Consider the following 23193-nt stretch of genomic DNA (forward strand, 5'->3'; position numbering starts at 1 on the left):
TCTCTTTGGCTCAGCTGTCTTAGGCCCGTGGGGCCTGAAACAGTCTGTGCTAAAACAGGTAGAATTAGTGACTTAAACTAATAATTTGCAGTAGAAGGAATATTATGGAATCAACCACAGTGCCTGCATTTGTCTTAAAATACCAAATTATTGTTTAATTATCCAAGTATATTTATGTTCTCTTAAAAGTTCATTTAGCATGTTGAAACACTGAATCCAAAGAAATTTATAAGAAACTTTCTCTCTTTATTAGGACAAACAGAACATTCTGTGGCCTAAAAGAGCAGACTGTGCTGAAAGCTATCCTAGAGTCCCTGTTGGTGGAGAATTGCCAACATATTTCCTGCCTCCGGAAAACAAAGGACTCAGGCAAGTGCTGATGGATTTGGCAAAGCACTTGATTCTGCATGATTGTCATCTGGCGGTTCTTTGAGAGCACCAGCCTTGGACTTGAAAGGTTAAGTCTTTATCTTGATATCACTCAAACTTTGAAAATATGAATCTTGTTCCTTTTTCTTGTGCCAGGATCCACGAACTGAACAGTGATGATTATTCTTCAGAAGAAGAGGCCCAAACCCCTGACTGTTCCATAACTGACTTCAGAAAAAGCCAGACTCTGTCCTACTTAGTCAAAGAATTAGAGGTCCGCATGGATCTGAAAGCCAAAATGCCAGATGACCATGCACGAAAAGTAAGACTCACTTAGGCTGGTGTTTATTGCCGTCCATTCTGGGTGACTTCACAAGCCCCTTAGGTGGAACAAAACTTCGATAGAAAGCAGTTGTTATGCTTTAACTTATAAAACAGAAGGATAGAGGTAAAGAATTGGTAAAATCCTTACATCTGTCATGCTTTTGATAAGAGTGCCAGGAAAGTGTTCCTCAGGGCCGCTGTTTGCGTAGCCCACCTCTCACTAAGAAGGCTGCAAAGATGAGTATCACAGAGCTCTCCAGTTACTTAACAGAGGCCATTCTGACCTGCATTAGCTTTGCGTCCTCTAAGCCTCCGGAAGTTTGTATAAGTTGAAAGCTTGAAGATTCTCTTTCCCTAGCATGTATCAGTCCTGCTTTGGGCTTATATAAGGTCTTTAGGAATTTGTATGAATTTGATAACCGTTTTGCAAACATAAATAAGTTCTGTTATATTGTCTTTAATTCTGATTAGTGTACCTGCGAATGTTACTATGAAGAACTTCTATATTACATACCATTCCATAGATACAAATGCAAAAAATTACCTTTTTATGGAGACCATCACAAAACCTTTTCTTTTTTTAATTTAATTTTAAAACTGTAAACAGTTAAAGCTTACATTCATCATTTACTGAGGCTAAAAAACAAAAACAAACAAAAACATATGTCCAGCACTGTTTGGTGTGTTGGAAATACAAAAAAAAATAGATCACAATCCCTGCCTTAGAGTTGCTCACAATTATGCTGCAAGAACATAAAGTAGCTGAATTGAGGGTATGGTGCTTTTGCAGCTAGAAAAGATAGCGGATTTTTATTCCATCAAATATTGCATATTATTATCTTCTGAACAATTTCTCATTTGGTTCTGGAGAGACTTAGGTTGACTTTATGATAGATCACCTCAATATGTATATGGGTTAATGTCTTTTAATTTTTTTTAGTTATAAGAGAGTGGGGCATACATGTAAGCAGATCAACATCTGTTAGTATGTTGATGGCCTCATGATTTAATTTGAAATATCTGTTCAAATTAAAAATATCTATTCAACTGTCTATTCAGATTACCAGTATCTATTCATATGTTATGTGATTAAAAATATCTTTTCAAATTATAAATATCTATTTAAGTAGAGACTGCTAGCTATGGAAATTCTTTTCAAATGTCTTCCCTGAGATTTTTCAATTGAGTCCATCTTTCTTTTGATGTTTTCAGATTTTGCTTTCCCGTATTAATAACTATACTATCCCAGAAGAAGAAATTGGGTCTTTCTTATTTCACGCTATTAATAAGGTAAGTCACTTACTTCAGATATCTGAAATTTAAATGCTTAATAATTGTAATTAAAAATTAAAATACATGTATTATAAATCCTTTTTAGAACAAGTACTATATTTTGTTTAACTGAAGTATTTTGGGGTTTTTCAGCCAAACGCTCCTATCTGGCTGATACTCAATGAAGCAGGACTCTACTGGAGAGCAGTAGGAAATAGCACTTTTGCTATTGCTTGTCTTCAGAGGGCTTTGAATTTGGCTCCACTTCAATACCAGGACGTTCCTCTTGTGAACCTGGCCAACCTTTTGATTCACTATGGCCTTCATCTTGATGCCACTAAGCTGCTACTTCAAGCGTTGGCTATCAATAGCTCTGAGGTGAGGTTTTATGTTTCTTGGTAGCTACATATACTATATAGGGGTAACTCAGATTCAGAGTAGAATTTCTATATTTCAAGAGGGTATAAAACAGATTTTGTTTCATTTTCAGTGTGTTCATTTCTTTATTTTAAATGAGTAATTTATAGAGTTAATTTTTTTAAGAAAGTTAGATTAAAATGAGAATTACAAAGTTGCTAACATACGCTGTCACTTTTTTTTTTTTTTTAGGTGAGGCAACCCGTGTTTGACCTCATCAGTTTACAATCCCTTATTTTCTTATTTTTTATTTTTTACACCTACAGCACCTGGTCTTCCTAGGTGGTCTTCCATCCAAGTAATAACCAAGCCCGACCCTGCTTAGCTTCTGAGATCAGACAGGATCGGGCTCGTTCAGAGTAGCATGGCTGAAGACGTACTGCCACTTTTTTATGTCAGTCTGAAACATCTGGTTTTTACTTGATTCTACGTATCACAGCATGCATGCTACTTAATTTTATACTGTTTTACAACTTTAATTTGTAGATGTCTTTATACCAACCAGACCAGATCACAGTGTAAAGGTTGTTTTGATAAGAATGGAAAGATAGATTGATATGGAGTTACATCACTGTTTTGCAGTTAATTACTCACAGTTTCTAAGATACCACTTTTCTTTTTTAACATCTCTAAAATAAGGATGCATGTTACAATCAATAACTGATTAAATATAGTTATAAAACTATACAATTAAATTACTTTTAAACCTAGTGCCTAAATGTTTGTAATTTTTATATCTAAAGAAACTTAGAAAAAGTATGCATAGATGGCTTAGGTTTATTCAAGGTATCCAAGTATGCAAAGAAAATCTTGCCTGTTAAGAGTGTCCTTTAAAATACACAAATTTACATCTGGATTTTAAGCAAAAGATATATAATACAACAGGTCAAATTGCCAAACAAGAACATCAGATATCTATCGAGTGTTTACTGTGTGCCAGGTGCAGGTACAGTGGGAACAGATGTTATATATGAGATGTGATAAAGCGGGCACCCAGTGGAAGGCTCAGTACAACTGTATTGTCCTTCATACTTTTCACTTTCTATCCCCACCAGCCAAGGCAATTAGGCAGCATTCTTCTAAAGGAAAAAAAGCTCCTTTAAAGGTTGGTCGCCTTTCTATATTTGCATATTATACTAAAATTTCAGTTGTTAAAAACTGTAGTACTGCAGCAAGAATAAAAAAATAGATCAATGGATCAGGGTAGCTACCCCCAAAATAAACCTTAATCAGCACCCCACCCCTAACTGTCAACATTTGGAAGTATTTCCTCATAAGCTTTTCTTCTATGTAAATATTTCACAGTGTTGCAACTCTTTTGTACTGGTGATCTTTAAACCATATTATATAAAAATAATTTATTACTACTTAGTTTTTGTAGCCATCAGTTTAAATGGTTGATGGCTGTGATACAAAATGCCAGACAATCCACTGAGAGATTTGGGCCACTATATATTATTATAATCAAAGTCTAAAAATATTCATTTCACCTGTATTTTCACCACCAGAATTGGGCAATTAAAATAACTGCTAACTTTTATTGTTTGTTAGAGCCACATACCCTACTTAGCACTTTAATTGTAATAACACATTTGATCCTCAAAACAACACTATGAGATAGATAGGATTTACTCATTTGCTAGATAAACTCAATGGGATTTACCAGAAGTCTAAGCTTGGATATAAACTCAGTGATATAGGCCATAGAGCTTACACCTTTAGCCATGTTGCAATGCCTCCAAGTTTAAATTTATGAAACAAGTTTACTTTAAAAATTTTTACTTCTCTGTTGTAACACAAATTTCTTTATTTTTGATTATATTTTTGAAGTAAAAGTTCATGTACGCATTTTGCTCATTTTGTTCAAATTTAGGTTTTTTTTATTTTATATGAACTCTTTATATAATACCTTGATCCATTGATTTATCTTTTTATTCTTGTCGCAGATCTATAGTTTTTAACAACTAAAATTTTAGCATAATATTTAAATATAGAAAGGCAACCAATCTTTAAAGGAGCTTTTTTTTCCTTTAGAAGAATGCTGCCTAATTGCCTTGGCTGGTGGTGGTAGGAAGTGAAAAGTATCAAGGAGAATACAGCTGTCTTTATATCTGTCATATGTTTAAAATATCTTCTTTTTCCCTTTTTAGCTCAGCTTTTTAAATTACCCTCAAATTTGTCCACGTCTTCTCTTTTGATTTCCATTGTTAGACCCTCATAAAAAGTTTGAGAAAAAAGTTCGATTTTGTTTTTGTTTTCTGTGACTTTTCTTTAAATAGTTAACTCTTAAATATACAAAGATCTTTCTCTATGTTTTCTTCTAGATGTTTTATAGTTTTAGGTTTTACATTTAGGTTTATGATCCATTTCAAGTTAACTTTTCTTTATGCTGTGAGGTAAGGATCAAAGTTCACATCTAATAGATATCCAGTTATTCTAGCACCATATCTTGAGAACGCTGTCCTTTTCCTATTAAATCACCTATCACCTTTGTTCTGAATTTTACCCAGCTGTTTAACTGACATTTCTGGTTGGACGTCTAAAACACACTGTAAAACCAAAGGTCAAAATGAAGTCCTTTAACATTGTTCTAATTTGTTCTTCTCAGTCTTCCCCATTTGAGGAAGCAGTAAAGCCAGTGACTCAGGACAAAGACTTGGAACCACCCTTTATACCTCTCTCTTTCTCACAGGGCAAATTCAAGCTGTTAGGGAACCTTGCTGATTCTATTTTCAGAATATACTTAGAATTTCACTCTTATCATCTCCACTGCTTTCTTACACAAACCACCATTATTTTTTATCTGGGTTATTTAAAGTAGCCTCCTAACTAACTTCTATGTTTTTGGTCTTTGTTCCCCTACAGTCTACTCACAATATAGCAACCAGTGAGATCCTTATAAAAAATCAGATGTCACTTCTCTGTTCAAATCTCTGCAGTGGTTCTCCATGTAACTCACAGTAAATGGTGTAGAAGGTTCTGCATCACCTTGTTTCTTTTTGACTTCATCTCCATGAGATCATTCTTATGCTTATTCTAGTCTAGCCTCACTTGCCTCCTCGCAGTTCCTTGAACATGCTAGGCCCCCACCTCAAGGCCTTTGCACTTCCTATTCTGTCTGTTTGGAATATTTCACCCCACCAAGACTCTTCAGAGCTTGCCTCTTCATCTCCCTAAAATCTTTTACAAACACTAACTTCTCAGTTAGTCTTTACCGTACTACTCTATTTAAAATGGCACTCCCTTCCCTTCCCTGCTGTACCTTTCTCCATCACATTTTCTTCACAATTGTGTGACACGAGACTAAGGTCCACAAAGACAGAGATTTATCTTTCTTATTTTCTGCTGTATCTTCAGTGTCTAAAACAGTGTCTGATACATTCGTAAATATTCAGTAATTATTTTCTGGATGGATTGATGAAAAAAAATTGTTTTTTCCCAAAATGCTTACAAGTCTATTTCAGTACATGATATTTGTACCACCATCGTTCTGGTCATAGGGATAATTACAACACTTTGTTTCCTTATGCAAAATATAAAGACATTTTTGAAATCATATATGGGATTTAATTTTGTATCTGTGAACCACTGAGTAATACTTTAAATGTAATGAGAGCTACTTGGATTAGGTCTTTTTAATCTGGAATATTTTGTATACATTGCCTTGGTTATAGTGAGACATTTTGGATAACCTAATAGCCTGAATCAAAAGCAAGTAGTTGGATAAAATCATAGGTGTTGTTTTTCATAGGATTACATTGTGCAATTTGAGAATAAAACATTCTTTAGATCTTTTCAAATATTTCTAATGATAAAATCGGTGTAGAATAAATGGTTTGTATGTAAGCAAGTACAAAAATACTATGCATAGGTACATTTCAGCTAAAACAATCTAAACTGAATACTTTGAGCTCCTTATAAAACCAGAGTCTCAACAAACAATTGGAAAATAGAATACATAAACTATTTATAATAGCATCAAAAAAATCTGGTATCTAGAAATAAATCTGAAGGAAGATGTACAAGATTTCTATACTGATTACAAAACATTGCTAAAAGAAGGCCTAAGTAAGTATAGATACACATCATGTTCATAGATTGGGAGATTCCATATTAGGATGTAAATTCTTCCCAAATTGATTTATAGGTTCAATTCAATCCCTGACTCCCAGCAATTGCACATCTGTGTGTCTATAAATTAATAAGTTGATTATAAAATCGACATAGAAGCTCATCTAGAATAGCCAAAAAATAAATAGGGGTGAGGAAGAAGAAAAAAACAGAATTAGAAGTCTTATATTAATAGATTTCAGGATTTGGTATAATTAAGTCAGTGTGGTATTTGCACAGGAATATTCAAATATATCAATGGAACAACAACAAAGAAAGTAGAAATAGGTCCCCACATATATGGTCACCTGATTTATGACAAAAGCACACCCGTAGTTCACTTGGTGGTAGGAGGACCTTTTGGTTTTTCAAAAGTAGTGCTTGCGTGCTTTGATATCCCCTATGGAAAAAGAAATGAACCTCGACTCCTACCTTATGTCATACACAAAATTAATTAGAGATGGATCACACCAAAATGTGAAATAAAACAATAAAGCTTCTTGAAAACATAGAAGAAAGTCTAAGTGACCTTATAGGAGGCAAAAAATTTAAAAAGCACTAACTATAATTAAAAAATTATATAAACTGAACTTCATTAAAATTAAGAATTTCTGTTTATTGAAAGATACTGTTAAGAGAGTAAAAAGGCAAGCCACAGACTAGGAGAAGATACTTGTGATAAATATTTCCAACAAAGATCTCATATCTTGTATATATATACAAAGAACTTCTTCAAATCAATATGGAAAAGACAACTCAATTTTTTTTTAAAATGGGGTAAACAACAGGCACTTTAGCAGTGAGGATATCTGAATGGCCAGTAATCACATGAAAAAATACTCAACATCATTACTAATTAAAGAAATGTAAATGAAAACCACACCAAGATTCCACTTCACATCTTACTAAAACCGCTAAATTTAAAAAATTGACAATTCACCAAGTCAGTGAATTCTCATACTTGCTGGTAGGAGTGAATCCCTACATCCACTTTAAAAAACTGTTTGGCTGTCTCTTCTAAAACTAAATATATGCCCACCTTAAGACCCTCTGCTAAGTATTAACCCAAGGAAAGTGAGTACATATGCCTGTCAAAAGATACAGCCAAAACCTGGGGACAGTACAGATGCCTATCAGTAGGAGAATGGATGACTAAACTAATATATTCACATAATGAAACATTACACATCAATTTTTTAAAAAGAATGAACTATTGATATACAAAAAATACTCAGTTTCTTGAATCTTAGTTATGGTGTTGAGTGAAAGAAGCTACAAAAGGGTACATACTGTATATACTCATTAGAGAACATGCTGTTTGATTCCATTTATATGAAATTCATGAACAAAGCTAATCTATGGTGATGGAAGTCACAGCATCACAACAGTGGTTACCGTGGATTGGGGTGCATTGCCCAAGAGAATCTCTTGGAGTACTAGAAGCCTTCTAAATGTTTTATGTCTTGAGATGAGTGGTGGTTACAGGGGTAGATACGCATATAAAAATTCATTGATCTGTATACTTAAAACTAGTGTACATTACACACTTTTAGTAAAAAGGTAAAAGATAAATTTACATTTGTGTTATACAGTTTAGAATTGCCCAATGAAATGGACAGTTAGCTATTAACTTTTATGGGGTAACCTAAAAGAAAACAAAACAAAAGGCCTATACTGTAAAGGTTTTGAAACTGTCAAAATATTAATTCATTAACATTTTGCTGATTTTTTTTCCAGCCCCTGACCTTTTTGAGCCTGGGAAATGCTTACCTTGCTCTGAAGAATATCAGTGGGGCACTTGAGGCCTTTAGACAGGCTTTGAAATTAACTACCAAATGCCCAGAGTGTGAAAGCAGCCTGAAGTTGATTCGCTGTATGCAGTTTTATCCTTTTCTGTACAACATCACCTCTTCTGTTTGCAGTGGTAAGCAGCTGTTAAGTGCTGGCAAAATAATGAGTTTAACCAAAATTCTGTTCTGTTCAACAGAATAAGAAAAACGATATTCTCAGGTTTTCCCAGGGGTCATTTGTAACTAGTATAATTCCAGACGCATTGGAAGGAAGTTACTTGTCACTTACTCTATAGATGCCTCAGGATGTGAGGCTTAATTCTTTCCCAGAACCGTCATTGAGAAAGGCTGACTAAAGTCTGTTCAATAGGGATTAGTAGGCTGTGAGACTTTTTTTTCTCTCCTCCAAATCTCTGATGTTTTATAACAACCAATATTTAACAGTAAAGGATGTTTTTCTGTCCATGAATTCAAACTGTGTAATGAGATTTGTAGCAGTTTCTCCATCTTCATTCATGATCTATAGCCCCTTACCTTTGAGTGAAGGTGATCCAGACCTTTATTGCATCCTTAAAATAGACACCTGACATTAAATGCTATCTCTGCATTCTTCCACTTTCTCCTATATATACATATACATGTGCATAAATGTATCCACCTGGTTCAAAAACATTTGGGTTAATTCTAAACTATTATAAATTCATCAATTAAAAACTCTCTAAGAGTTTTATGGTATTTGGTTGTTTACTTACTTAACCTTCACTACAGGAAAAAAAATGAGTTTGACTTGAATTATGAGAAGTATGGTTTACATATGTGTGGCTCCTCTGTACCTCACCATCACATAGCACACTGTGGGTACTCCATTCATGTTCAGATTTGATTGTAGTATTCAAGCAGGGGGCTAGCCATTCAGCTTCTTCACTTCAGATATATATATATATATTTTTAATGCCCACTTGGTTAAGTGACTTGTCTAAAAGATATCAGTAATTATGAATAGATTTGGTACCCAAAACCGATTTTCCTGATTCTCTACTAGACTTAGAATTTCAATGCAATAATAGGCAGTAAGTAGTATGTACATTTTTTAAAATATTCGAGCCAAGTTTTTTAATGAAGAAACCAAAAATTTCTCTAGAACATCATTCCACAGATCAGTTGTGGATCAGTGTTGAACACAATATAAACTAGAGTTCTTGCATGAATGCCGAAGGCCAAAGATAGTGTTTTGGCAGGGCATTATAGTGGAGTGGCTAGCACTAGGGTCACAGATTCATGTTTGAGCTCTAGCTCTGCCATTTTTCTTTCTGATCCCAGTAAAGTAACTTGTGTCCTCATATATAAGATGAAAGACAATAAAATCTATCTCATATACTTCTTGGGAGGATTGAATGAGATCCTTATAACACTAGAAATTTATAATGTGTACATAGTATTCAGAACTTTAACAGTACAAGTTATGGACCTTTATCCTCTTTCTTAATCCTAGAAAATATATTGTGATCTTTTAAATTTTGTAGGCCATCTGAAGACAGCCTCATAAACAGGATTTGACTTTTTTCAATGAGCTGTTTACGTATTAATAGAATCGCTTATTTTCTTTACCTTTGTCATCTCCCTCTTAATTTCTTTCTGTTAATTAGGAAGATTTTGTAGGTATAATGTGACCCTTTACTAAAAAGCCTTTTCCTTTGCATTGGTTTCATAAGCTTTTGCTTGATGTTTCAGTTTCTGGAAATTTTATGTTTTTCATGTCTAGAGAGGAAATTCAGTTGTCTTAAACTTTTTCCCCAGTATATAACTTCAGCTCTCCAGGAAACTAATAACTTCAAACAGACCTTTCTTATAGATATAGTATCTGATAGTCCACATTATCCTAAGAATATTATTAGATCCAATACAATAACATTAAAAGAAAATAATTTGACTTAGGAAGATGGAATGTTTTTTTAATTCTTTCAGAGAGAGCTTATTAATAAAAAATAATAATTTTAAAAATGTAGCCCATTTTACATTGTAATTAACTAATTTAGAAAAGAATGTAACATCCGCCAGCCTCTAAATAAATATGGGTACCACCTAATGGAAATGTATACTATAGCATTTTCTAGGTTTAAAAACTCTTGATTGTACTGAATTAATTTCAATATTGAATTTTTCTTTGACAGTAATTTTTGCATTACTTGTTTCCATAGCAATCCTGTTCATTCTTTGCTGAGTTCCAGCTTTGAAAAGCTAAAATTTGAAGGAAACGAACACATCTATAAAAACAATGAACTTAAGAGTATTTAAAAACCTAAACAATTGTGTCTGCTCTAATTATCTCTGAGCTATACTAAACGGTTGATTAAAAAAAGACAGAACCCTCTGAATAACGATTAACATTTCTGTACCTTCTGATAATTCTGTCTGCTTTTGCTTTTTCATTTTTGCAATATTGAAATCAGCTTCATAAGTAATCCTACTTATCTGACATATTACCTTTCTGAAGTTTTTATTACAACAGTAGAAAAGTTTCAAGAGGTCGACAAGGCTCATATAATAATCAAGGAATTCATATTGGTTTTTATTAGACAAGAATTTAAGCTGCCCTTATCTACCCTCTTCCCAACCCAAATAATTCTCATATGAAAGTCTATTTGAAAAGCTCCTAATTTAAAAGCTTTTCAGATAAGCGCTTCAAAATCAAAAATACTTAAGTACTCTTGGAAAACCCTTTTAAAATAATTTTTCTGACCACTTTTGTTAATCTTCCACATATAATTTTCTTTAAAGATTAATATAAGTAACAATTTTTTTTATATAGCAACTACAACATAATGTCTGGGGTAGCACAAACTTAACCGTAGTCAGTATTTTAACATCAGCAAGTACTTTATTGCTTTTCATATATAATCATGGACTTTTTCACACAGATTTTTAGTTTATGTTTAGAATATCTGCACAGGTAATGTATTCTGTTACCTTTGAATACTGATTCATTCAACTTAAAAATAATCACTACACGCAAAATTTTTGTACTTATAAAGACTTTATAGCTAAAAATATGTCAATTATTGCAGAGTTGTTTACAGTTTTTACACACTTTTATGAATGTAGAAATCATCTTTTAACAGACATTTGTTAGGTGCATATGTCCTTATAGCAGCTGCTTTTCATCATCCTCTTCTCTCTCCTTCGAATAACATTTAATAAAGCCTTCTCTTTTATAGGCAGTTTTATATTGCAAATACAATTTCAAGGATGCTGGGAAAGAAAACTTAATAGATTGGTTTTTTTTAATTTCCTACTCTCAAGTTGACTACAAAAGAGAAGCTAGTGCTTCTAGTTTTGATTAAATATTTTTTTGGCAGTTTTGAAAGATAGATTGGTTTTCCACATTTATTGGCTTGTTATTTTACAACTTGATTTAATCTGAATAGAACAGAATGGGTCATTTTAACAAACTCATTCTTCAGTAACAATGTACTTGGCACTTTTTAAAGTAAAATGGCATCTGTTAAATAAACTGTACTTTTAAATCTGAGATTGCTGAAGTGCCTGCGCAACATTAAAAAGGGTTTTTTTTTAATTAGAAAAAATAAAGGTCGGAGAATAAAACTTCATGAAGCAGTATCTTCTCTAATGATTAAAAATGGAAAATAATTTTTAATAACATTATAAGCAAAGCGTGGATATTAAATCTAATACTTCATGATAGTGAATTTTACAAGTATTTATTACTCTAAAATATTTTCATCCTTCAACTGCACTAATTTGCAAAATAAAAGTTTACATTTAGCAAGAATGTTTTCTACTACTTAAGCAATCTATTACTGCTTGTATAATTCTAGTATAATTCTATAATAATTATACTGTAATAATTATAATTCTATTATTAATAATTCTACATTCTCCAATATGTACCATTTTACTTTATTTTTAGTATTCTCTCATTATTTTTCTTATACTAGAAAATATAAGATCAATGGTAGGTTGTATTTATTATGCGTCATTTACATGAGATGTTTATAGGTATGCCACTAACAATGGCATTTGATATTTATTGAATATAATTGAGCATCAAACCCAGAATTTCTGAACCCCAGGTTTTTCTAATTTACAGGACACATGTCCACTTAAAATTATTGGCTTAGATCTTTAGAAATTATAAATTTTATATAGAAGTCAGACTTTAATATCTAGGTATGCCTTGAATATTATACAAGTTTCTTTATAGTATGTCTTTGAAAGTTTCCCTACTATAAAAAAATTCTAAATTATATACCCGAGATGTAATATCTGTTCCAATGTGCAAGAGACTTATCCTGTGTTGTCTTCACAATGTTTCTGTATTTATAGCATCTATTTACCTAAACATTATCTCATTTTGTAACTTGTTTCATTGCCTGCTGAAGAACATATTGCCTGTGTTCTTCAACCTAAATTTCTGTAGATTTATAACTTGTAGCTTAAAGCAATTTCACCTGGAGCTCAGATTTTGAAGGAAAAGAAATCCTGCCTTTTGCTGCCCTCCTGTGGACTGTCCATCATATGCTACCTGCAATTAAGGACCTTTGTTTTATCATATTCTATAGAAGTAGTAAAGATACCTGCTTAAAAAAAAAAAAAAAAAAAAAGATAGTCTTAAGAGACCCAGTTTTTGTAGCATTTGTAATATGCTGCTAGTTAGCTTACCTCCATTTGTTTTTGGAAGAAGTAAAACTGGTTAATTTATTACAGAATCCAGAAATGCAGGGCCATCCTGCAACAAAGTATTAAGAATTGAGTGAAGCTAAATCACTGCAAGAGTGTATTGTTGGCTATAGATGTGCTGAATTTAAACTCACTGACCACAAAAGAACTTTAGTATCATTCTGTCTTTTGCAAAGTCAATGGAAATTGTACTAAACCATGATATTATGATGCTATTGTGAATAGCCCGTCCAACTTTCCTGGTTTCATGTGCTTGCCCATGTTTTCTGTGACTCCTCCCCATAACTCTCCCTCCTTCCCCCTCCCCACCCCATAGCTTAGTCTTACCCATCCTTCAAGGCCCACTTCTGCATTTCTGATATATGCCTTACCTGATCTCTTAATTATAAAAGTAATGTGTAAGCAATCAGTCTACCTGGACCTCTCCTTTAGCTCTGGGACTTGCCATTATAGTTATTTGTGTGCAAGACGCAACTCTCGTACAAGACTTCTCTAGCTCTTTTTTCATCTTCATACCCTGGCCCCAAGGTTTAGCACATAGAATGTACCTAAATGGAGAGTGGGCTAATGATATTTCAAGTTTGAACTACTTAAAATATTTGGTAAGAAAGAGTAATTAACTTGTATCCACCTACTGTTTACCCAGAATACTTTTACCAAACCCTCATTCAACATACATGTATAGATATAGATCTTTTAAGGTCTGCAGCTCCCACAATATAGGAGGAAGAAGAGAAAAGAAATTATTATTGTCTCTTGTCCACTAGAAGCTGACACATCTAGTAGGTAGCCTATATTCTTCTACCTCCTGTCCAGACTTTTTAATGAAAATTGCAAACATATGCTCTTGTTGACCCTCACTTAAAAACATTTATGGATGAATGAACAAGACTGAGAAAACCTGTTGGACTTATTTCCCCAGCATTCTTGTGACAAATTTCCCTAGGATAAAGTAAGCCAGAGATTTAAATTTAATAATAATAATAGCAGCTATGACAGTTAATTTTTCTTTTTCAGTATAGTTACTGCCTAGGACAATCTTTCATAGTAAACTTCCAGTGAGTGTGTAAACTCCCTTGTTTAGAGAGCCAATCTGACCTTTCACATTTCTAGAGGAAGTTACACATACCTGCCAAGAGCTTGAATTCCACCACTGCAGTTGGTTCTTCCACAGCCTGCATGTCATGATGTCTATGTCTGAACTGAAACCAATACAGCTTTGAATTCTTAGGCAAAGCAGATTCCCCTACCATGTGTAAACTGAGTGTTCCCAGGACAGAATTCAACTCCAAGATATGTAGTAAAAGGGAAACACACACATTATTTGTATTTGAGATCACATGCTTTTCTTCCTTCATTTTTCTTTTTGAAACTCGCTTCTGACTCATCCACATCACTAGGAGGAAATGTCTGTCATCCTGAGGTTGCTGATTTTAAGTCTTTTATATAGTCCGTTTCCTACCTGGAATTGCACTCTTAAGGTCAGTTAGTACATAACCATTACTTTAAAGCCTACAAAGAATTTCATTTATCAGTGATTGCTGAATGAGAACAATTCTAAGAAACCATTATTTCTGTTGAAATTATTCCTCGTCTTTCCTAAGTAGAGGACAGCATAGGGCAAAGGAGGTGAGACAGCTTCATTTGTCTCTCAAATTCAGTCATCGGCAACCTAGGTTTCACCGTGATTCAATTTCTATAGGCTTATGTTCACAGTGGTTTCATTAATGGTGTTTCCTAAAAATCCTCTTATAGTAGGACAGTAGTTCATCTCCATTTCAAATCTTAGATAAAGAGCCTAGACATTGAGAAGCAGATTGATTTGCCCAAGTTCATATTGTAAGGGTACAGTTAGGGCAGGATTTAAATTTATTTTGTGGAATGTTCCTCTTGGAAGGAGGTCTACAGGACTCTGTCACAGCCTCTAGAGGTGGAAATCATAAAGGTATCTGTTCCCATAAGGTTTCTTTCTTCCTCAAGTGTACCTATTACCCTCTGTGGTACCAAGCTCCACATACCACCCACAGTTAAAGTTTCCTTGTAATATTTTAAAGTAATTTTTCATGGCATCGTGAGCACCTAAAGATACACTTGTTCACTTCACGATTTATATTACTATCTTTTCTGAAAGATTGGAGAAAAAATATGAAATTATGAGGTAGCTAAATTATAATAAAACATTCAAAACATTTATAAATATGTTTTTATAAATATGTTTACCAAATAAAAATGGTTTTATAGTTGGAATAAATAAAAGTGCGGTTGAGTAGAAAGGTAAGGAGAAAGACAAATACTATAAAACGTCGCTCGTGTCTGTTATCTGTATTTTCCACCCAGGTACTTTATACTTAATTGAACGTTCCATAATGCCTCCTAAAAGATAAATTTTCTTCTAAGCAGAAGAAAGGAGGTTTTAGAGTATAATATAATCCTCTTAGAAAAGGGATAGTAGGAATATTTTTATTCACAGTGTGTACATAAAGGCCAAGTTTCTAATGTCCGTTACTTTGCCTTCAGCAATATGAAATTCAAATTCAAGTTACAGTTTCCATTACAGAGCAGTTTAATTATTTATGTCTTAGAAATTCATTATGTAATAGGAAGCACAGGAGTATTACCTGTATTTGTTGAATGGGAGAAAAGAGTGTGACGGAGGAAGTAGGATTTGGGGGAAGACGAGAGCAAAAGTAGCAACCTAATGGGAGTTGTCGAGCAGCAGAGGTAAGTGTCAATTTAACTTAATGTGGTATCTATCGTCTGTTTTCATACTGTAAAACAGTGAATTCCCACTGTTTACTAAAAATGTCCTTTAAAGAGCACAGAGAAGACTGCGAGGCTAATTTCTAAATGTACTAAATGCTTTAGAATTTAGATATCTGAGGAGTTTAATCTAAATTAATTGCTATTTAAAAAAACTGGTAGAAGTGAACTCTGTATTGTGTCCAGCATCTCCTACACACATGCGTGCGTGCACACACACAGGTACATACATTGGAAGTTGAAGTTAGGCAAATACCTTGATAACTTCTAAAGCAGTGGCTCATACTGTTGATTCTGAGTTGGCTGTAGCTAAAAGGCCTCTGTTAAATGATATTATGTTGGGGTAACTGCTCATTGCTTTGCACCTTTTCAGGGAGACAATAGTAATAGCAGCTCGCCATGTGCCAGGCAATTGTCTAGCTCTTGACATTTAATCTCAACCACCCAACGAAATGGATGCTATTATTCAACTCAGTTTGTTGATGAGGAAACTGGTACACAAAGAGGTTAAAAAGAACTTGCCCTGCTTTACACAGCTAGAAAGTAGTAGAAACAGGATATGAACTCACTTGGCCTGGCTCCAGCCTCTGCTTTTACCCACTTGCTCCAGGGTTAGGAACTACATGAGCCCGTCATTAGTTTTACTTGGCTGGCTCTAGGTACTTGGCTCTTACAAAGTTCTGATGCCTCTCAATTTATTTGTGGCATTTCTTTACTGTAATGAACCATTAAAGATCCTAAAGTACCCAACCAGGAATCTCTTACCAACAAGTGAGATTCAGAAGGTAAGGATGGTTTTTTATTTTTATTATTTATTTCGTAAGGATGCTTTTTTAACAAGTAAGTTACCGAACTCTAGTTAGAAAATAAGAAATCTTCTAGGACACTTGAAAACAGAATATGAAAAGATAGGAGATTTCCTTATCTTTAGTAATGTAAGATATTCTGAGAACTTAGTTTACTCCGAAAACCTATTTAGCCACAGGATAAATTGTGCCTTTATCTCTTAGGAGACATACACTTTGTCAAGGTGTATTAAATATTTAGTTGTTTTCCAGAACACCCTTTTAGGATAAGTTAATAGTAATAACACAATTTATACATGGGATACTCTAACCACAGAGAAGGACGTTGGCATGTCTGAGCTCTCATAGATCCAAAACCAGAGTTTAATGCTTAGTCAGTATTGTCTTGTAGCCTCTTCTAAGAAAAACCAAACTTCCAGGATTTGAATTAGATGCTAAATGCTTTGCAAGCAGGTATAGAGTGTTAAGCATTGAAAAGTGTTCCCATTTTCACCTGGGACCTTGTTATCTAAAGCATTTCATTTAAATCACATAGTTCCTTTAAAAAAAAAAAAAAGCATATTTTTCAAGGTTAATCTAAGCAGTAGAATCTCACCTCATTTTTGCATCAGCAAAAAATAATAGTTGTATGAATAGAAGATGACTTGTTACTTTATAAGTGTCTTTCCATTTTTCCTTATCCAACATTTTTTCTTGTGTTTCTTTAATGAGAATATCATCTCCTCTGCCAGGAAGACAAGTAATATTTTTTCACATAGGCAACTTTTTTTAGTTCCCCTTTGAGCTAGAGTAGACATAAACTGTAGTCCAAAAAAATGAATACTTTCATTTTTTCTGAAATGCTTCAGTTCATCTTCAGACAACTGGAAGGAGTACCTTAAAATTAGGCAATTTGGTTTTCTATTATTAGCCTAGATAATTACATAAATCATACCAGAATGCTAAACCAGTCTGTTTTAAACTATCAGCCTAAGAAAATGAACAGTTCTAATCTTAAAGCATATAGTTTTTACTTGATCATTTTGATTCTGTTTCTAAGAAGTATCCTAACATAAAATTCTTATTCTTCCTTCTGTTCCCTCAGTTCTCCCTGATCCCCTTCTGCCCTCCCTCAGAGATGTTTGGCCCCCATTTCCTGAGTTGGAGGACATGGCATAGAACGCACGAGTCTTGCTTCAGGAAGGTGTCTGGGTCTCGAGGTCATGCAAGAGGACTAAGTTTAGCTTCACGGTCTTATGCATATCATAGTTGATGAATTACTTATAAAGCATTTTAAAATACTACAGATATTCAAAACGATGAAAGCCATCAAATTTTTGTAATAGGAAGAGAGTGGGAGAGAAAAATAAGAGGCACAAAAGTTGGAGGAGAGAGTCAGGGGCAGAAAACAGAATTTCACTGGGGCCAGTGTTAAACCTTCATCCTTTGCTTTTGCAACATGGTTTTACGCCACCTGTGTCAAGGTAAAAAAACTTTAGAGGCAAATTCACCAAAGCTGAAGGCAGAGAATATTCAGTAGGAATAACGTGTTTTAAAATTAGCAGCTTCACTGTCATCATTACTTCCTTTCCGATTTTAATAATCATGCTTATTTATATCTTAATTAAGAATTGTCTCTGAGAAGTGTGATGTCCTTCATAGTAGATTTTAAGCAGTTAGAGATGTAGAGTTGTCATTGCTCTGTTTTATTTTAGTATGCTTAGTATCCTCATACTTACACACTAGATGATGAAGCAAAAGTGGAGGCAAATCAGTAACCTCTGTCCTGACAGGAGAATCTAGAAAAATCAACCACTATTGCTATGGCTTCTTTTCTCTTAGCCTTCCAGGACACAAATAAATACACATACGCACACACACAAACACACACCTCGCACCTTCCCTCCCATTGTCTCCCAAATACAAATGAGAATTCCTGTTCCTGTCGCTTTGCTCAGCACGTGGTTTCATCCTGCCCAGAATGCCTCCTCCTCTACTTTTCTACTAAAAGAGATAGCATTGACTAGTGGAAACCTGAGAAGCTTTGTAGTAAGATAGAACTGATTCAGATCTCAAATCTACCACTAACTTACTATTAAGCTACGTATTATCTGTAAAATGAAGATTAATGATATATCACGAGGTGTTTTTGAGAGGTAAGTGGAAGAAAAATACAAAGCACTCAACAAATATTGGCTCCCTTTCTTGTAGTTTTCCCCTTTTTAAGTCCTACCGATTCTTAAAAATTCAGATTCTGCCTATTCAAAGCTTATTCTCTGAAGAACTTATTTGGCATAGTATGCTACCTCGTTATTGTTTGTTATATTTACTGTCTCTCCAAGTTGCTTGCAAATATCTTGAGAGGTAAAACTCTCTTGAAACAATCCTCAGTTTCGACATAGCTTTGTTGAATATGGTAGGCTCAGATTTGTGATAGAACTGATCCAAATCCCAAACCTACCACTTACTTCTGTGTGACAGTGTAGAATTAAAAAATGGAAAATGACTCCCAACGCATGCAGTCCCCTTACTCGCAACTCAGTAAGTTGGGAAGGGTTTTGAGTTCATTATGTTTTCCTGGCACAATAGGGAAATGGCCTGAGAAGTGCTTTCCTAAACTGTGGAATCTATAAGGGAGTCATCAAATCCAGAAAGAGACTTCTTGTACTTCCACTGCTGCAGAGAGAGTTTAATTGGGAACATACATCTCTTTGAGACAACGTTCTCTGAAAAATAAACTTGTTCTGGTAAAGGAGGGAAGTTACTTATTCACTCTTACCCAGATCATTATCCCATAGTAGGAAAGTCGTGGGCTTCCACTGAACGTGCATCTTCAGCAACAATGCACGTGGAACATGAGCAAGGAAGAGGAGACCTGGTCAGCTAGCCAGAGCACCGCCACGTCAGACACATCAGCCTAGTAACTTAGTCCTCCATCCAGAGAATGACAATCAGGTGGACCTGGATTGTGGCTCTTTATGCATGTCAACTCTCAGTCCCTAGCGGGGTCAAAGCTTTTTGATTCACTGGCAAACTGAGTGAGATCAGACTCACCACACATACCAGAAAGTATCAAAGAATGCTATGATTACATTCAAGAGTGACATTTCATGTTTAGGTAAATCTTTATATGACTTGTTTTCCAAAAGAAAAGCAGTCACTTTTGTGATATTGCAGTCTTAACTGTGGATTTCTACTACCACCATCTCCCTTTAAGTTCATTTAAATTTATAATCCCTTATCTTTTGATATATCTTTCATTTTAAGCTATGATGCAAAAAAAAAATAAAATGGTGTATTTCTCTGTGATAATTTATCTCCAAATTAATTCAGATACTAATCTGTTATTTCACCTTTGAAAGGCATATAGAAGGAAAACTTTTTTATGATGTTTTTGACTTTCAAAGAAATGTTTCATCATTTATTATGAATGGAGTGAGATCTTGGAACTTGACCTTTGTTACAGTTTTTTCCCCCAATAACCTAGCAGGTGAAACTTGAACTTCAGTGCAAAATCTTGAATCACATAAGGATCTGGCTTTGGGCTCCCCAACTCACTGATTTTTGTGTGTCGTGCTGGAGAAAAACTGATACTGTCACCTTTTTGCTCTTCCTGGTACTTGGGGACATTGAGCCATGGGACTGCAGAAGAGAGATGTTTCTAATGTGCTGTGTCTGTGTCTCTTGTCATTGAGGTAATTGTCATGAGAAAACCCTGGACAACAGCCATGACAAACAGAAATATTTTGACAACTCACAGTCACTGGATGCTGCAGAAGAAGAGCCCTCTGAGACGAGAACAGAGGAGGACCTTCTATTCTCTGTTGAGAATTCAGGGAGGGACTCAGATGTCCTTAGACTTGAAAGTAAGTTAATTTGACCTGAGCTGCGCTTCTGGGGTAAAATCAGCTCTCAAGCTTTAAGCTTAGACTTTGCTCTCAATTGTGTTTCCTTCTTTTAACAGTCACTCATTTATTACATTGTAGAATCATGAGGGTGACCCTCAAATGGTGAGACAGAAGACAAGCTATAATGTGAAAATGCTCTTCACACTTCTTTTTTCTCTGTCTCAATGTCTTCTTTTGCTGGAACAAGTTTGATATGTTTATGTACCAGTCTTCTTAACGTCATTAGTCTATTGAGTAAGTCATTGAAACAAAGCAAGATAAGTTGTATGTAGGCTAACCCAATAAAACGTAAAGATTTGGAATTATGGGCATACCTACCAGACCTGCTCCTAAAATTCCATTTTATGACCACGTTTTGAGCTGTGCCGTACTGACCTATTCTTAAGATTATCCGTAACTGCCAGAATGAATACTTTAGTACTCATCCTACTTAACCACTTTATTGCATTTGGAACTGTGCACAGCTTCCCACTTCTTGAAATTCTCTCCTCCTTCTCTTGGCCTCTGGGTTATCTCTTGCTCTTGACTCTCTTCTGTCTCCAGAAATCTTTTTCAATTTCCTTCATTTCTTCTTTACTTCACCCTTATTCTCTGGGTTACCTAGGATCTTAATCATGGTCTTCTTTCCTTATCCCCTCCATGTGTTATCTCTTGGTGTTTCACATATCTTTGAATATACCAGTGACTCCAAATTGATATTTTCAACTAAGATCTTCTCTACAATGCCAGATCTCATTTCCCCCTTTTTAGTGCTCTCTTTGTCTATGTATGCCACATGCACTTTAAATTTAACATATCTAAACTTGAACTTGTCCTCATTTTCACCCTATCTCCTGAACTGCTTCTAATTTCCGTATCCCTGCTTTACGATAATGGCATCTCAACTTACCCAGTCATCACTGTACCCAGTCAGTCCCTAGGACCTGTTGCATCTGCCATCTCTTCATCTGTTCCTTCTGCTCCTGCCTAAATTCAGACTTTCTTCATCTCTGCCTGAGTTAATGCAGTAGCCTCATAATTGGGTTGCCTATTATCTAGTCTTTTACTTCAGTCTAGAGAGAGAGAGAAAGGAACAGAGGGAGAGAGAAGAAGGGAGAGAATGAGAAAGAGTAGGAGAGAGAGAAAATATATAATGGTACAAAATTTAAAAAGCAGAATCAACTCCTGTCACCAATTTTTTGTGTATCCAACAGATCTTATTTCTATAATTATATCCGTTCAGGTAAGTTGCCTACTTTTACATTTTTCAGTGGCTCTCTTACTTATAGGAAGAGTTCAAATGTCTTAGTATCAGAGGTCTCCAAGCATTTAGTTGCTCCATCTGCTTGCTGTCTTGTTTCCACTTTCTGTCAAGGCACATTTTATATGATATTAGTTATTTGTATGTCTTATCTCCCATCAGACTGTAAGTTTCATATATACTATATTCTATGTAACTTTATATTCCCGTACAGTAAATACTTGTTAAAGTAATGAAATATGGCATTTGCCTTTCTGTGTTGATTGGATTAACATTTTAGGCAATTACAAAATCTTGTACTTCCTTCTGAGTGGAATGTTATATATATATAAAGATGTCCAAGAGAAGCAAGCTAGACTTCAGAAGGGAAATCATGACTTTCAGCTTTGCAGGTTTAGAAAATGAGTTTCATCAGTTCTATTAGAAATTACTGGGTTTTAATGAACCTAACTCCCATTTGCCAACTCAAAAGAGATAGTGTCAAACTAGATGGTCAGTTTGCTAATTTACAAGGAAGCTCCTCCTCTTTCTGGCATCAGACACCCACATAACCCAGTGGACATCATGAGGTTGCTTGATAAATTCAGAAATCAGTGCAGATGAAACTGAGTAATGTTAAAGGGGTATTTTCAGTTTATAGAAATGCTGCATTCCAACACAACTCCCTAGAGACAAGAATACTCATAACTACCACCAAATGAAAGTCCTTGTTCCTGGAAAAACTCAGAATGAAGCCCAGCCAAAAGCATGCTTTGTTTTTGAGAGAGATCATTCCCTAGTGCTTACGTTCCTTAGTTCCACGTTCCACACGTAGTTCCGTTCCATCTCCGTACAGTTCTCTTGCCCTCGCTGAGACTACATGCTTTCCATGTCCCTTCAGCATCATGCACACTGTCTCTTAGGGTGGATTCCTTTTCAGCTCCCTAATTTAATCCGTAGTATGAAGATGACTCTTAGTAGTTTTACTCTCAGGTCCTAACTTTTCTTTCCCATATGTCAGTTCTGGGAGTACCTTCTGAAATTTCCCTAGACACTGACACGTCCACAGGGGCTGCAGTCGTGGTATAAATTAACATGTTTATCTCAGCAGGATTCCTATAGTGCGGTTATCAGAGTCAGAAAAACTTCATTTTTTAATACAAATAGTGTGTTACAATAAAAGCCAAGCATAGACATTACAGAATTTTTCAAAACTATATTTTTGGGTGAAAGTTTTAAAAATGCAAATAGCTAAGCCTTCTCTAGTAACCATAAACTATTACGATAATCACTAACTTTGGTATTTATAATTGACAGAATATCATGAATTATGTATTAACCTGTGAACTTTATTACTAAGCTATTTTTATAAATGAGAAAATTGAGGCCTGGTGAAATTAGGTAGCTGGCCTGAGATCTTCAGTAGGTGGCATAATTAAAACTGCTCTCAAGCCGTCTGATTCCATGAACAGTGTCCTTTTGCCTGTGGTTCTCAGGAATAGGGGTTTAGTGGATTAGAACTTTATTTTTTAATTGGTAAG

General features: G+C 34.8%; 1 protein-coding gene and 1 pseudogene across 3 annotated transcripts in view; one reads left to right on the top strand and one right to left on the bottom strand.

Annotated features, from left to right (window-relative positions):
• Positions 1–23193, top strand: part of TTC17 (tetratricopeptide repeat domain 17) — an 86029-nt gene that overhangs the window by 35309 nt on the left and 27527 nt on the right. For all 3 annotated transcript variants that reach the window (XM_016146842.2, XM_016146843.2, XM_016146844.2), the window contains 6 exons: positions 254–369; positions 526–691; positions 1906–1983; positions 2119–2343; positions 8230–8416; positions 20221–20391. In XM_016146842.2, coding sequence (XP_016002328.2) covers positions 254–369; positions 526–691; positions 1906–1983; positions 2119–2343; positions 8230–8416; positions 20221–20391 — 943 coding nt within the window. The remainder of the gene's footprint in view (positions 1–253; positions 370–525; positions 692–1905; positions 1984–2118; positions 2344–8229; positions 8417–20220; positions 20392–23193) is intronic.
• Positions 2640–2758, bottom strand: LOC118603728 (annotated as a pseudogene).

The sequence above is a fragment of the Rousettus aegyptiacus genome, unplaced genomic scaffold (assembly GCF_014176215.1).
Source record: "Rousettus aegyptiacus isolate mRouAeg1 unplaced genomic scaffold, mRouAeg1.p scaffold_m13_p_5, whole genome shotgun sequence".
In the NCBI taxonomy this organism is placed as follows: domain Eukaryota; kingdom Metazoa; phylum Chordata; class Mammalia; order Chiroptera; family Pteropodidae; genus Rousettus; species Rousettus aegyptiacus.